Source organism: Aotus nancymaae, unplaced genomic scaffold (assembly GCF_030222135.1).
Source record: "Aotus nancymaae isolate 86718 unplaced genomic scaffold, 86718_ANA_hifiasm-v0.15.2.pri h1tg000049l, whole genome shotgun sequence".
In the NCBI taxonomy this organism is placed as follows: Eukaryota; Metazoa; Chordata; class Mammalia; order Primates; family Aotidae; genus Aotus; species Aotus nancymaae.
Genome location: NW_026988463.1, coordinates 31,194,785 through 31,211,857, shown reverse-complemented (window position 1 = coordinate 31,211,857; position 17,073 = coordinate 31,194,785). Strand labels below are relative to the sequence as shown.

Sequence of the window (17,073 nt, the reverse complement as noted above, 5' to 3'; positions counted from 1 at the left end):
GCAGGAGCCCCGTGCCGCCCCCTGCCGCCGATCCCCCCGAAGCCAGAACGAAAGCCCCCCCTAGTCGGAAGCGGGAGCCCCCGGCGCAGGCCGTGCGCTTCCTGCCCTGGGCCACCCCGGGCCTGGGGGGCGCCCCTGTACCCCAGACCTTGGAGAAGAACAGGGCGGGGCCCGAGGCAGAGAAGAGGCTGCGCAGAGGGCCGGAGGAAGACGGTCCCTGGGGGCCCTGGGACCGCCGAGGGGCCCGCAGCCAGGGCAAAGGTCGCCGGGCCCGACCCACCTCCCCTGAGCTCGAGTCTTCGGATGACTCCTACGTGTCCGCTGGAGAAGAGCCCCTAGAGGCCCCCCGTGTTCGAGATCCCCCTGCAGAATGTGGTGGTGGCACCAGGGGCGGATGTGCTGCTCAAGTGTATCGTCACTGCCAACCCCCAGTCCCAAGTGTCCTGGCACAAGGATGGGTCAGCACTGCGCAGCGAGGGCCGCCTCCTCCTCCGGGCTGAGGGTGAGCGCCACACCCTGCTGCTCAGGGAGGCCCGGGTGGCGGACGCCGGGAACTACACGGCCACTGCCACCAACGAGCTGGGCCAGGCCACCTGTGCCGCCTCGCTGACTGTGAGACCCGGTGGACTCACCTCCGACGAGGTGTACCTGAGCCCCCCAGAGGAGTTCCCAGAGCCTGGGGAGACCTGGCCCGGAACCCCCACCATGAAGCCCAGTCCCAGCCAGAACCGCCGTTCTTCCGACACTGGCTGCAAGGCACCCCCCACCTTCAAGTTCTCACTTATGGACCAGTCAGTAAGAGAAGGCCAAGATGTCATCATGAGCATCCACGTGCAGGGGGAGCCCAAGCCCGTAGTCTCCTGGCTGAGAAACCGCCAGCCCGTGCGCCCGGACCAGCGGCGCTTTGCGGAGGAGGCTGAGGGTGGGCTGTGCCGGCTACGGATCCTGGCTGCGGAGCGCGGCGATGCTGGCTTCTACACTTGCCAAGCAGTCAATGAGTACGGCGCTCGACAGCGTGAGGCCCGCTTGGAGGTCTGAGGCGAGTGAGCTCAGGGGGCCACCTGCGCTCCCCTCGCTACCCTCCGAGCCGCGCCCCTGTCTCAGGCACCTCTCGGACCTCGCTGTGTTTCACTACCTCCTACCCACAGACCCAGGCCCGCCGGCCCGGACCCGTCCCAGCCTCCCATCCCCACCCCATGTAGCCCTCAGGGGGATAGCCCATGGGCCCCTGTGGACCCTCCCTCCCCAAGTGGACACATGGCTGTGCAGGCCAGGAGGCCCACAGATGGACTGAGTGCTGGGAAGGGGCAGCTGTGCGGGGTATCAATCCCCCAAGTCTCTCCCTGAAGGGGAGCACTGGGCGAGTGCATGTGCTACCGCTGCTACAGGCCTGTCTGTCTACCTGTTTGTCTGTCTGTGTGTCTGTGACAGTCAGGGAAGGATGCCTCTGAGCTGAGATGGGGTCAGACAGAGTGCAAGAGATTAGGGCTTACCGTGGAGGGGCTGGAGAAGCAGGGGCTGTTGACAAGGGCCTTACCAAGAGGGGTTGGACACTGACCATTCCAGAAATGGGTTTCAAATGGCACAACACTTTCAATTCTGCAAAAGACCAAAAGCCAGAGACCCCAGGATCTGTGCTGATGGACCGCCTGGCTGAGCCCTGGCCCTGGCAGGTTTAGGGCCCATTTGGGGTCCCCTCCTTCCCTGTCAGGGCCTGGGGTACTCTGTCTGGGAATGAGGGTGTTAACCAGGCTTGGTGCCAGAGCAGGGGCAGGGGTCCGTTGTAGTGAGCGTGGAGAGATTTGGAAACACCTATTTCTTAGCTCAAATAAAGTCCAGTTTGTACCCAAAAAAAAAAAAAAACCTTCCATAGAGACGAGTCTTGCTATATTACCCAGGCTGGTCTTGAACCGCTGTCCTCAAGCGATCTTCCCACCTTGCCTCCCAAAGCACTGAGATTACAGTCATGAGCCACCACACCCAACCTCAATGTTATTTCTTAATTTCTCCCGCTTGATTTAGAGTACTTGATTTCATTGCTCGTTCCTCACAGAGTCTATCTTCCCTGTAGTTTCTATTGATAAACATTGCATTCCTTTGACATGGATTCTTCATTACAAATTCTAATGCAACAAAAATAACTTGTATTATTCATATTTACCACAACAGAAGTCAACTTTTAATATTATTTGCTTGTCAAATCTGGATAGACAGAAGGTCACTGTTTAATAAAAACTATGGTAATACCTTTGTAAATTTTACCTATCGCATAATGGGAAATAGCAAAAAATTATTTAAGACTATGAGTTCTTCTTTGAGGCTTTAACCTAAAGAGCTCATCCTAATGATGCCCCTGGTAGCAAGTAATATTTAATTTTTCTCTGTGTCATTGAAAAAGAATTAGATGTAAAACTCAGGTAAGAGATTAATATTTCACACCCTGAGGCTAAATACTTCAGCATGAATATTCATAAAGCCTATTCTGAGTGAAATCTCATGTGGGTGTAGATTTAAAATGCTTGAATCTTTTACAGAGTTTAGAGACTGGGCATCCCAGAGAGAAAGGCAAGAATTCAGTCAACTAACAAGCTATTAATGGTAGGTCTGAACATGCTATTATGGCAAAAAGCATTTTACTCACACAAACACACACACACACGCCTACAGCCTCCTTCTGAAAGTCCAAACATTTCTTTCTTCTTGGGCTCCTGTAAGTGATGAAAGTAAGTATTGAAGGTCACTAGGAACAAAAATCAGGGTTTCTCCTTGATGTTTCAGATGCCTGACTATGAATGTGTCCTCTCCTAGGTTCCAAGGGGAATTTAAGTGGGGGGCAGGGTGTGCTATGGTTTGAATGTGTTCCCTCCAAACTTTATGTGTTAGCGATGTGATAGTATTAAGAGGTGAGGTCTCTGGCCAGGCATGGTGGTTCAAGCTTGTAATCCTGGCCAGGTGTGAGCACTTTAGGAGGCCGAGGTGGGTGGATCACTTGAGGTCAGGAGTTCGAGACCAGCCTGGAAAACATAGTGAAACCCCATCTCTACAAAAAACACAAAAATTAGCTGGACGTGTTGACACACACCTGTAATCCCAGCTACTCTGGAGACTGAGAAAAATCGCTTGAACCTAGGAGGTGGAGGTTGCAGTGAGTGGAGACTGCACCACTGCACTTCAGCCTGGGTGACAGAACCAGGCTCCATCTGGAAATAAATAAATAAATAAATAAATAAATAAATAAATAAATAAAAGAGGGCCTCTCAGAAGTGATCGGGCCATGAGGGCTCCTTCCTCAGGTGTCCTTATAAAGGGGCTTGATGAGGGAGTTAATCGCTCTTTGCCCACCCACCTTCTGCCATATGAGGATGCAGCATTCAATGTGCCATCTTGGAGGTAGAAAGCAGCCCTCACCAGATGCTGGCACCTTAATCTTGGACCTTCCAACCTCCAGAACTGTGAGAAATAAATTTCTATTCCTTTTAAAATAGCCAGACTCAGGTATCTCTTACAGCAGCACAGAATGCACTAAGATAAGGAGCGGTAAAGTGAAGAAAGGTGGAAAAGAAAATGTAGGCAGGACCATCTTGGTGCTGGTTGGAGTCACTTCATTGTAGATCCACCCACCCATCCCAGGATGATTGTAGGATCCCCCACTACAGTAAAAGACTCCAGGCGAATGCCCTGATTTATCATTCCCGGTGACAACACTGCTCTTGGTCCCTTATAGTAATTTCTACCTTAAGAAAAAGAAAAACAAAAGACAGTTTCTATGGTCTGAATGTTTGAGTCCCCTCAGAATTCACATGTTGAAACCTAATCATCAAAGGGATGGTGCTAGGAGGCAGGGCCTTTGGGAGATGATTGAGTCTTTAGGGTAGAATTTAGGGTAGAATTTAGGGTAGAATTTAGGGTAGAATTCTCATGAATGGGACTGGTGCCCTTACAGAAGAGACCCCAGAGAGCTGCCCCAACCCTTGTGCCACATAAGAACGCAACAATAAGACACATCTATGAACCAGAAAGCAGGGCCTCAACAGACACTGAATCTGCCAGCACCTTGATCAGGAACTTGCCAGCCTCTAGAAGTACAAGAAGTAAAGGTCTGTTGTTCATAAGCAACCCAGTCTATGGCATTTTGTTATAGCAGCCCAAATGGACTAAGACTATTGCTCAAAGAACTCTCTCAGGCCAGGTGCGGTGGTCCACACCTATAATCCCAGCACTTTGGGTGGCCGAGGCAGATGGATCACCTGAGGTCAGGAGTTTGAGACCAGCCTGACCAACCTGGTGAAACCTCATCTCTACTAAAATTACAAAAATTAGCCAGCCGTGGTGGTGGGCACTTGTAATCCCGGCTACTCAGGAGGCTGAGGCAAGAGAATCGCTTGAACCTGGGAGGCAGAGGTTGCAGTGAGCCAAGATTGTGCCACTGCACTCCAGCCTAGGTGACAAGAGTGAAATTCCATCTCAGAAAAAAAAAAAAAAAAAAAAGAACTCTCTTAAGCCTTATGGAACAAAGCCTGGCATTAGGTAGACATAGCCAAAGATGGGAAAAAGATGTAACATAATAAGTGCAGAACTAAAGAGATAAATATAAAACTAAACATTAAGAATAAACTGCCTGGCCAAACAACAACCAAGGTAGCCAGGGAGCCATGGTCATAGCCAGTAAATGCCTTCAAGGTATAAACAAAAGAGGAGAAAAGTTTAGTGTAGTATCCTGAGTGATGAAGTAATAGAACAAAATTTAATCAACCTAAACTGTAGGCCTAGGGTAAACTTCCCAACACATCAAGGATTTTATAGCCTATTCTTCCCATGGGGTAAGGTATTTTTCCCTCAGAATAACAAAACATGGCAGGACAAATCAGTAGATAATACTCTTTATGAAAGGATCCTGCCTTGACTCTCATATCAAGACTACATGGCTAAATAAATGCATAAGCCATCTAAAGATTCTTCTCACATCTAAGACCTGAGATGAGTGTTTTCTCAATCCTCACCTCTGAGAAGTTAATACTTAATACACAGCGGCTCCTCCATTAATGCCTGCATCCTTCTGCCATCTCCACCTTGTAAACTACTCTGTATCGCCCTACATGTAAATGTCAAGGGAAGTCAACTTCAGCAACTGACAAAGGGTCAGAAGGCAGAGCAAATACGCCTCCTCTCAGGAGATCTGCTGCAGCCCTGAGTTCCATTCTGCTTCCTGCCAATTCTGACCCCCACCATGGTGCACTTTATGCAAAAAGCAGACAGGCTTGTAGATCTGATAACACCTAAGGATCTAGATCAGGAGGAATGAGACCACCAAGAAACACAGGGAAGCAAATCAAAGTACAGGGCTGGGGTGATACAGAATAACAGGGCTTACATTTATTCAACAAACATTTGCAGTATAGCTCCTACAGGTAGAACTCTGGAGATGCAAAAGTGAGTCTTCAGGCATCATGTAGCAAAACAGCCAGGGGAACACAATTTAACACAAAATGTGTTTATGATAGAATAGAGGTAAAAGCACAAAGGACTAAAAGGAAGCTATAACAGGCACTATAAGTGCTAAGCAAGGAAACTAAGAAAACATCACTCAGACGGGCACAGTGGCATAAGCACCTATAGCCCCAGCTACTCAGGAGGCAGAGGCAGAAGGATCACTTGAGCCCAGGAGTTCAAAGCCAGCCTGCACAACACAGCAAGATCCCCTCTCTTGAAAAATTAAAAAATTTATAGATCAGTTTAAACAATTATTGACTTTAAAATATATAACAATCTAGAACTAAAATCCAAGATAATCTCAACATAGAAACTAATGAGATGGAGAAATGAAGTAAAATATGCTAAGATCATTGTTTCGTACATGGATAATAAATATACAACAAATAATTTAAGGCATTGAAGAAAAATATAAATTTGAAGGTGATTACTAAAGGATCACTAAAGAATTTATACATACTTTCCAAAACATCATAGAAAATAATAGAACAGGAAAGAAAATGGAAGAAAAAAGTTGTAAATTCAATAAAGGGAAAAGGAAAAGGGGAAACAGGCATAGTAAATTGAAAAGATATATAAGATGACAGGCATACGAGTAGATGTGTCTATAATATATATAAATAACTTAAATACCTGATGTCAAAAGATAGAAATTCTCAAATCAGCTTACAAATCTACCTACATACGGCTGGGTGTGGTGGCTCATGTCTGTAATCCCAACACTTTGGGAGACTGAGGTGGGCAGATCACCTGAGTCAGGAGTTTGAGACCAGCCTGGCCAATGTGGTGAATCTCCCTTTCTATGAAAAACACAAAAATTAGCCAAGTGTGGTGGCATGCAACTGTAATCCCAGCTACTTGGGAGGCTGAGGTAGGAGAATCATTTGAACCTGGGAGGCGGAGGTTGCAGTGAGCCAAGACCATGCCACTGCACCACTGCACTCCAGCCTAGGCAACAAGAGTCTCAAAAAAAAAACCTATCTAGATGCTGTGTAAATGAAACATTCCTATGAAACATACCTAAAATAAATATTCATGGTTAGGTTGGGAACAAAGGGATGAAGATATTCCAAGTAACTGTGGCTTAAACAAAATAGAAGTTTATTTCTTCCTCACATTATTCTGCCTACTCCAGGGCCTTTGTACCAGCCCTTAGTTCTGCCTTGAATATTTTTCCCCCAGACTTAGCTCAACCAGCACCTCTGGTCATTCAGACCTTGGAAAGAAACAAAGGGAAGAGGTCAGGGCTTGGTATATACAGGTTAGGTGTTCCTTATGTGAAATGTTTGAAGTGTTTCAGATTTTGGATTTCTTTTAAATTTTGGAATACTTGCATATACAATAATGAGATATCTTAGGGATGGGACCCAAGTGTAAGCGCAAAATTCATTTGTTTCTTATACACATAGCCAGAAGGTAATTTTATACTTAATAACTTTGTGCATGAAAATAAGTTTGTGTACACTGAAGTACTGGAGAGCAAAGCTGTCACCATCTTAGCCAACCATGTGGACAAAATCTGTGGTTCTTAAGCATCACCATCACTCCTGACTCTGAATTTATATGCTACCAATAAGTGATCATTAACTGTAAAAAAATACAACATACCATTAATACAGTGAAAACATAATGTGTTCAGGGTAACGAAACAGCACAGTAGCATCTCCAGAACCTGCCATTAGTGTATCTGGTCTGCACACTTGCCATTTTCTTACCATTTGTGGGCATGCATGGGAAAGATACATCACAGATGAAGGGGGCTGGGAAGGTCTTATTTCCCTAGGGACACTGAATAAATGGTATGTGGCATTTCTGTGTTTTGACTGCAACCTGTCACATGAAGTCAGGTGTGGAATTTTCCACTTGTGACATCAAGTCAGCACTCAAAAACTTTCTGATGTTGGAACATTTCAAATTTTAGATTAGGGATGCTCAACCTGTATGACTATTGTCTACAATGCTATGTAGTTAAGGGAAAGTGTGTGTGTGTGTGTGTGTGTGTGTGTGTGTCTGTCTGTCTGCATGTGCACATACATGCATGTACAGATGTGCACATGTGCACTGTAGGCGTAGGGGTGGGATGGGGAACTAGAGGCAAGAAAGCTTGATAAACTGCAAATAGAAATGTATCTGTAACAGACCAAATGTACTAGAGAGGGCACCACACCCCTGAGATGCATGATCATAGAAATCTACCAGATAAATTGGGTGAAACCAGAGACTAGGATGACTGAAGATGCTCATAAGGGAAACAGAAAGGCAAGATTAGTAGACAGGATGGGCTATGGGATACATGACAAGAAGAAAAGAATGAAGCCCACTGTATTCATTCAACAACATTTACCAAGTGCCTACCAACCACCCAGTTCGGTAGAGGACTTCCTAAGAACAACAAGAACCAGACATAGTCACAATGGTCTGGGACTGCAGTGGGGTGAAAGGGAAGATCTTGGAAACAAAAGGGACATGGAAGAGTAACACAACATTAATAAGGGATTTTTACGTTGAAGCGACGCTGCACAGGGATGTAGGAAAACAATGATTCATATTTGCTTGATTTTCTTGTTATCTTATTCTTTTAAGCTCAAAACAATACAGCCATATGGTTGACTATATTCATTTCATCTCTGTATTTCTTTTTTTTTGTAGGGTTTTTTGTGTCTCTATCTCCTTCAATTCTGCTTTGATCTTAGTTATTTCTTGTCTTCTGCTAGGTTTTGAGTTTTTTTGATCTTGCTCCTCTAGCTCTTTCAATTTTGATGATAGGGTGTCAATTTTTAGTTCTCTCCTTTCTTCTCATGTGGGCACCTATTGCTATATATTTTCCTCTAGAGACTGCTTTAAATGTGTCCCAGAGATTCTGGTATGTGGTGTCTTCGTTCTCGTTGGTTTCGAAGAACATCTTTATTTCTGCCTTCATTTCAGTGTTTATCCAGTCAACATTCAGGAGAAAGTTGTTCAATTTCCATGAGGCTGTGCGGTTCTGGGTTGATTTCTGAATTCTGAGTTCTAACTTGATTGCACTGTGGTCTGAGAGACTGTTTGTTACGGTTTCCGTTCTTTTGCATTTGCTGAGGAGTGATTTACTTCCAATTATGTGGTCAATTTTAGAGTAGGTGTGATGTGGTGCTGAGAAGAATGTATATTCTGTGGATTTGGGCTGGAGAGTTCTGTAAATGTCTATTAGGCTTGCTTGTTCCAGGTCTGAGTTCAAGTCCTGGATATCCTTATTGATTTTCTGTCTCGTTGATCTGTCTAATATTGACAATGGTGTGTTGAAGTCTCCCACTATTATTGTGTGGGAGTCTAAGTCTCTTTGCAAGTCTTTAAGAACTTGCCTTATGTATCTGGGTGCTCCTGTATTAGGTGCATATATATTTAGGATCGTTAGCTCTTCTTATTGCATTGATCCTTTTACCATTATGTAATGTCCTTCTTTGTCTCTTTTGATCTTTGTTACTTTAAAGTCTATTTTATCAGAGATGAGAATTGCAACTCCTGCTTTTTTTTGCTCTCCGTTTGCTTGGTAAATCTTCCTCCATCCCTTTATTTTGAGCCTTTGTGTATCCTTGCATGTGAGGTGGGTTTCCTGGATACAGCACACTGATTGGTTTTGGCTTTTTATCCAATTTGCCAGTCTGTGTCTTTTGATTGGGGCATTTAGTCCATTTACATTTAGGGTTAATATTGTTATGTGTGAATTTGATCCTGTCATTTTGATGTTAGCTGGCTGTTTTGCCCATTGGTTGATGCAGATTCTTCATTGTGTTGCTGCTCTTTACCATTTCGTGTGTTTTTGGAGTGACTGGTGCTGGTTGTTTTTTTCTATGTGTAGTGTCTCCTTCAGGAGCTCTTGTAAAGCTGATCTGGTGGTGATGAAATCTGTGAGTACTTGCTTGTTCACAAAGGATTTTATTTTTCCTTCACTTATGAAGCTTAGTTTGGCTGGATATGAAATTCTGGGTTGAAAGTTCTTTTCTTTAAGGATGTTGAATATCGGCCCCCACTCTCTTCTGGCCTGTAGGGTTTCTGCTGAGAGATCTGCTGTGAGTCTGATGGGTTTCCCTTTGTGGGTAACCCGACCTTTCTCTCTGGCTGCCCTTAGTATTTTCTCCTTCATTTCAACCCTGGTGAATCTGAAGATTATGTGCCTTGGGGTTGCTCTTCTAGAGGAATATCTTTGTGGTGTTCTCTGTATTTCCTGGACTTGAATATTGGCCTGCCTTGCTAGGTTGGGGAAGTTTTCCTGGATAATATCCTGAAGAGTATTTTCCAGCTTGGATGCATTCTCTTCGTCACATTCAGGTACACCTATCAAACGTAGATTAGGTCTTTTCACGTAGACCCATATTTCTTGTTGACTCTGTTCATTCCTTTTTACCTTGTTTTCTCTAATCTTCCCTTCTCGTTTTATTTCATTGAGTTGATCTTCGACTTCTGATATCCTTTCTTCTGCTTGGTCAATTCGGCTGTTGAAACTTGTGCATGCTTCACGAAGTTCTCGTGTTGTGTTTTTCAGCTCCATCAATTCACTCATATTCCTCTCTAAGTTGTCCATTCTCGTTAGCATTTCATCAAGTCTTTTTTCAAGGTTCTTAGTTTCTTTGCATTGGGTTAGAACATGTTCTTTTAGCTCACGGAAGTTTCTTATTATCCATTTTCTGAAAGCTGATTCTGTCATTTCATCATACTCATTCTCCATCCAGTCTTGTTCCAGTGCTGGTGAGGAGTTATGCTCCCTTGTAGGAGGAGAGGTGTTCTGGTTTTGGGTGTTTTCATCCTTTTTGTGCTGGTTTCTTCCCATCTTTGTGGATTTATCCGCCTATTGACTTTGTAGTTGCTGTCTTTCTGATTTTGGTAATTTTAAGTCTGCAGCAGCTGAACTCATAAACCCCCTTTTCTTCCCCCCAGGTGTTCTGGCCCAGGGAGTTAGGGCTTTATGCTTTTCAGCTGTGTTGCTACCATTTTCCCTGCCCACAAGGTGGCAGTCTAGTCACACTCAGCCTGCAGAGGCTTGGCTGAGCTGCTGTGGGCTCTGCCCAGCTTCTGTGTGAGCTTCCCTGCAGTCCTGTTTATATGGGTGTAGTTAGAACTGCTTCCGCTATGCTGGCCCGCCCCTGTAGTGACAGAGTCTCTGTAGTGGCGGGTTGTCTTGGTTATGGCAAATTGCCCCGGGAACTGCAGGGTGTTTCCCGATGGAGGATGCCCCTCCCCCACAGTGCTGGACCTTCCCGAGTTCAGCTGTGTTTCCAGTGGTGCCCTCTTTGCCCGGGAATCTCTTGGCTTGCCTCCTTGCCTCAGCTCCCCTTGCTGGCCCAGAGGGGACACAGTCTCATTCACTTTGCTCAAAGCCACTGCTCCCTGCCCCCAGTGCAGGCCGAGTGGCTGCTCCGGTCCAACCAGCGGCGCTGGGAACCTGTGGAGCTTCTCCGCCTGTGAATCTCCTGGTCTGTGGGCAGTTAAAATCCGCTGCCCAGTGTGCAGCTGCATCAGCCAAAGCGGCTCTGAGATTTGTGGCACGCTCTTGCCCGGGGGTCTCCTGGTTTGACTCCCTGCTTCAGCTCCCCTTGCTGGCTCAGAGGGAACTCTGTCTCTCTTGCTCTGCATAAGAAGCCACTGCTCCCCACCCCAGGGTGTAGGCTGAACAGCCACGCCACTCAAACCAGTGGCGCTGGTGACCCGTGGGGCTTCTCCTCCTGTGAATCTCCTGGTCTGTGGGCAGTAAAAATCTGTCTGGAAATGCGGCGTCCACTCACCCTCTGCACCTTCTCTTGGAGCTGCAATCCTGACTTCCTCCTAAGTGGCCATCTTGGATCGTTCCCCCTCATCTCTGTATTTCTAATGAGCAGAAGCTTGCTACTCTGATCCAAAGCTAGGGAGACTAGGTGTTAGCTATTAGCACATAATTCTAGCATGGTATATTTCAATATTGCATTTACAAACTAGGAAGAAAACACTTAAACATATATTCCATCTTATGATTCAGATCTTTTGTAAAAGAAAAGTCCATGACACCCATAAACATGCCTACTAAGGTACATTATGTCATGAGAAAAACACATTAGAAAGTACACGAGCACTTTATTCATCATCTGAGAAAGGGACTTTTGTGAAAAGTCAGTGACAGAGGTTGTGGTCACTTCCCTTGGTACATGAGCTGACTTCTGCTGTCTGTTACACATATTTGTCAGGTTTCTTAACGTTCCTCTAAATACAGTGTCTTTATTTAATTTTCCCAAAGGAATATCAGCAATTTGTGGGAGCAGGCGAAACATTTTCTGTCAATTCTGCATAATGACCCAAACAGGGTGATTAAATTACTTAATTGAAGCTCTGTAGCTTGTACCTTGATGCATATTAGGCCCTTTTCATTGTGGAGGGAAAGCAGTGGGTGGTTGTTTATGCAGACAGTATCAACAGAGAGCCAAATCATTTTCATCTTTCTGTTTGCTTTATTTTTCTGAAGCTCATACAATCCACAAGGGATTCCCTCCTCAACTCTGTAATAGCCAAAGGGTGATGGTGTCGGGGAGTGCATAGGTAACTGAAACAGGAGCACATAAAAGCTTTGCATGTAGATTAAGAGTTTTATAAACTCATAACAATTTTTGTTAGTCCACAAAATTGCTAGCATCCCTGCCCTCACCTATTGGCATCATGGCAAAGCTGGAGCTAAGGAACACGCAACTGTATTTACGGAGCATACGGCGCCAATGCATCGGTCAGGCTCTCAAATGTGGCTAACTTTGGGGCTCTCCTAAAAGTTTTCAGCTCCAGAGTCTATGGGTATGTGCTTGTTTGACTGCTGGTGTAGGAAATGTACCACGACAGTCTAAGGAGTGTGGATCAAGACCACAAGTTCAAGTCACCTACACTCCTCAACAGTCACAATTGCTCTTGGCCAGTAACAAAATTACTGTGTCATTTAGATGACATTGGGGCTGAGTCTCCTAACTCTGGATGCCTCTTAACCCCCATTGACACAGGATCAATAACACTTGCATATTATTGAATATATCTTGAGAAGAATCAAGCCAAGAGTGGAATTAGCAAAACTTAGGATATTTAAGAATACAGTAGAAGTCCTGTTATCTGATTCAGAGTGAATGTTTGACAGGACAGGTTAACTAACATATATACACACATATATATATGTAATGGTGAAATGAAGTAAAATAATCTTAAATAAGTCTTCAACATTTTATTTTACCCTAAAATGTAAATATACATTCATTTAATAAAATCTAGTATTAATTCATTAGAAGACAGAATACTATTGTTCCCATGTAGTTCCTTCATTGTTTAACCACCACAGTGTTATTTTGTATTATAGATACAGGCTGTTGTCTAACACACTGCAAAGGGGGCATTTATTTGGCCATCATATGAGAAATTTTTACTTCTAGATCATCATATCTTCTTCACATTCAGCATTATCTTTTCTTGCGGCATATATGATTTCTGCATCATTCAACTGCATTTACAAAAAACTGTCACTCTCAATCCTATGTTGTACACCATCTTCCCTAAAAAAAATAAAATAAACGTAAAATATGCTGGATCTGATGCTGGACAGGTGGGCCCCAAAATTGGGGCTTAGCCTGGGAAGATTCTTGACTTCACCCAGGAAAGAATTCAAGGTCAAGGCAGTGGAGTTAGGCAGTAACTTCTGTTGATGCGGCAGTGCGCAGGAGCAGCAGAGCAGGGCTACCCCACAGGCAGTGTGCCCAGAGGAGCAGCTCAGGGGCAGTTCTGCAGTCACAGTTATACCCACCTTTAATTACATGCAAATGAAGGGCAGGTTGTGAAGAAATTACTAGAAAAAGGGTAGTAGCTTCTGGGTCATGTGGTTGTTGCTATGGAAAGGGGCTGTAACTTCCAGGTGTTGCCATGGCACACTGGTGGTCGTTTCTTACAGAAAGCTGCTTTTGTCCCATCTCTGTTTTAGCTAGTCCTTGATTTGGTCCAGTGTCTGAGCTAAGCCTTCAGAGTCAAGTCTTGCCTCCTACCTCAGAATCCCTGATTTATTTGAGATTATCTAGCTCAGGGGTGTAATCTTTTGGCCTCCCTGGGCCACACTGGAAGAAGAAGAATTGTCTTGGGCCACACAAAAAATCCACTAATACTAACAATAGCTGATGAGTTAAAAAAAAAAAATCACCAAAAGAATCTCATCATGTTTTATGAAAGTTTATGAATTTGTGTTGGGCCACATTCAAAGCCATCCTGGGCTTCATGCAGCCCACAGGGCGCCAGTTGAACAAGCTTGATGCAGCTAATAAACTGTCCTTTATTTTCTTCTGGTACATTTGGATTTACTGTAGTAGCTGTCAATATCAAGCCAGTTTTCTCCAAGATGGAGTTTATGCCGAACTGTAAACTTCACTACAACATGACTTACAAATAATGTCTATTATGTAGGTGACTCTTAAAACTTTTGTTAACTACATTTTTACAATCTACAATTTGAGATCTAAGAGACAATATCCAGGCAAACACTGAAATAAAATACTTTTCCTGGAACTGAGCCAAGAGGAATAGGGTAGGTCAAATGTGGGCTGCTACCATACTAAGAATACAACCCCACAGCCAAAGCAATATTGGAGATAATGCTGGAGTTGAAATTACAATTTTGAGGGAGAATCCATCCATCTTCAGGACTAGCTGTTTCAAGAGCTGAAATAAACCATGCAACAATATGCTAGTGCACTAAATTGAGAAAGTCTGAAAAGCTCCCATGCAAAGTTAGAAAATTAAGACCCACATTTCTTCAGAAATTAAATTTGTAGTTACATGAATAGAAATGGAAGAGATCCATCCTGCTCAGATTGCTTCAATGTTTCTGCCTTACGATAAGTTAGGAAATACCCAAGTGTCACCTGCCAAGTATCCTATTTAGAACTTCCTATGGATTATCTCATTCAATCCTCACTACTACCCTGCAAAGTGGGTTTTCCAGATGAGAAAACAGCATCTGCCCAGGTGTACAAAGACTAGGGTGAGGACTTGATTTGAAAGGCCATGGTCTTCCATGCTGCACTCCTGTCCCTCCATAAATATGTACTCCAACTCACTCAAAACTCCCTTCCAGCATCGCCAACAGGGAAATCTCAAACCACCACCATCATCTATCAAAAAATCAAAGCTATTCACACACATGATCAATTGCAATTATTTTCAACTTTGGGAACTTCTGAAAACTCCTGAATGAAAGATGAGTTTGGGTTTGTAATGACAGGCACAAAGAAAAGACTACAAAACTAACACACACATGAAAACATTTCTGTGTTCCAACACCAGAAAGATGAGAAATTAAACAAAAGAAAAAGAAACATATATAGCAGGCAGAATCCTTCCCAACAGGAATACGGCCTCCTTTCCTGTCGTACAGAGCTTTGGATTAACACTGACTCATACTCATTTTCTCACCCTTTTCGGCCACAGTAATCACTGTGGTACCACTTTGTGCTACCATGTCTGTATCTATGGAAATTTCCAGAAAAATATATCACTTTACTTTCTGGACCAATTAACAGGTTAGCTTGGGACACTTTTAAAACATTTTTAAACACAAAAATTGAACTGAAATATCAGCAGAAACTGACAAAGCAAAAATAACTTTACCAGCACTTTTCCTCTTGCATTATTATTAAAATAGACAACAAAAACACCACACTTCACAAATCAGTCCAAAATTATTGGAAGCCAATCATCTTTTTTTCTTTAAAGCTAAATTCAAAAAGAAGTTGTTTCTGTATTTTAGCAAGGAAAACTCACATGGAAAGATTGATTCCTTGGCTTAAAAATCCATAGAGGCTGATTTTATTATTTAAAGTTTAAGAAAAATTTATGTCTATGTGATGGTGTCTTAGGGTTCCCCCATAAGCAGCTCCTGAGAAAAGGCTGCAGATCGTTTGTTTGAGAAGTGGTCCCAGGCCTGTTTGAGGGGGCATGAATGAGCAAGTTACCTCTTAGACATCTAGGGCATGGTCCTTCTGGAACCCTGTGAGGCACTCCATGGCACACTCCTCAGAACTGACAAGACTGAGGACAGTGAGGTGGGGCACTTATCTATCAACTCCCATCCCTCCTTGACTGAAGGTTGAGCATAGAATCAACTCCACTTCCAATCTTCTTACAGGATACACCTGTATTCAGTCCACCTCCTAGAAGGAAATGTTAAGGTGAGAAGTTCAGCCTGCCTGGGACTAGCCTCAGCTGCAGGCAAGTGCACGTGGGCTAAGGGCATAGGGGTCAGGGCCTCAATGGTGCCTCCCCATAGCTTAGGGGTAGCTTCTCTCAAGATTCTCAGCTCAAGTATGGAACCTGTTTTTCCACTGTATGTCACAGACCCAACAGTTCACAAATATTAACCTATCTAAATTACACTCCTCATCAGTAGAAAAGACTAGAAACCCTGAGTAACTCTCCCACTGCAAATGACTAAAAATGCTAAGTATAGTAATCTGAATAAAACTCAAATGCATAACTGAGCTGATAAAAACAAAAGGATGCCCTAGAGGCCAAAAGCAAAGTGGAAGCTGGAATCTAGACCTATAAACAAAGTCTGCTTTTGTTCACCAAACCCTTGTAACCTTGATCATCTGCTGTGGCTACCATGCAATGGTGTGTGAGCCACAGGAGACCAGACCTAGGGCCTTCCCAAATGAAATGAGATACCCACCCCCACCCCATAACATTAAAATACCAAAGGGCCACTCTCTCTAAGAAAGGGTGCTTAGAAATAAATTCACCCTATAGAAGAAAATTTAACTGTATTGATCTTGGAGCTGGGAATATCTGTTCAATATTTGAAAATAAACAGAACCAATTAAACTCTGGGAGGCCACATAACATTTGTTGAGAATATTTAAACAATCTGTTCTACTTTCATTTTAGACATTTTAATAAGGTCCTTTCAGAGTTGTTCACCATGCAAGACTTATAGGGATATCGAAGAAGTTAAAATATTTTCAAATGCAGTTATTAGAATGTGTGCTTCAGAATATGAAAGTCTCAGCCAGTGATGGCTCATGCCTGTAACCCCAGTACTTTGAGAGGCCAAGGGCAGATCACCTGAGATCAAGAGTTCAAGACCAGCCTGGTCAACACGGCAAAACCCTGTCTCTACCAAAAATGCAAAACTTAGCCTGGTGTAGTGGCACACACCTGTAATCCCAGCTACTCGGGAGGCTGAGGCAGGAGAATCACTTGAACCCAGAGGCAGAGGTTGTAGTGAGCCAAGATTGCATCACAGTGTTCTAGCCTGTGCAACAAAGCAAGACTTTCTCAAAAAAAAAAATAGAATATGAAAGTCTCCATTTCCTGTCTTGGAAAATGATCACTTAGTCTACCACTAAATAACACAAACCCCAGACTCCTGAGCTCCTCTCTGTTGTGATTACATGTTCCTCATCACGTAGGCCTCTCTACAAGACTATTTGAATGCCCTTAACATGCACTTGACATGGCAGCTGATTGTACCCAAAGCAACCTGAAAGAGTCTCAATGCCTTTTATGACCTAGTCTGAGAAGTCACATACTGTCACATCTGCTTTATTCTACTCATTGGATGAGAGTAGC

The 17,073-nt window shown here is 43.9% G+C and overlaps 1 protein-coding gene across 1 annotated transcript; it reads left to right on the top strand.

The window, feature by feature from the left end:
- Positions 1-705: 705 nt before the first annotated feature.
- On the top strand, positions 706-1,041 carry LOC105730230 (striated muscle preferentially expressed protein kinase-like). The gene has a single exon (XM_012471291.3). It carries the CDS (start codon positions 706-708, stop codon positions 1,036-1,038), a length of 333 nt encoding a protein of 110 aa, XP_012326714.2. The 3' UTR covers positions 1,039-1,041.
- The last annotated feature ends 16,032 nt before the right edge of the window (positions 1,042-17,073 follow it).

Coding starts and splice junctions, on each gene's coding strand:
- LOC105730230 (XM_012471291.3), top strand. CDS start 706: ATGAAGCCCAGTCCCAGCCAGAACCGCCGTTCTTCCGACACTGGCTGC.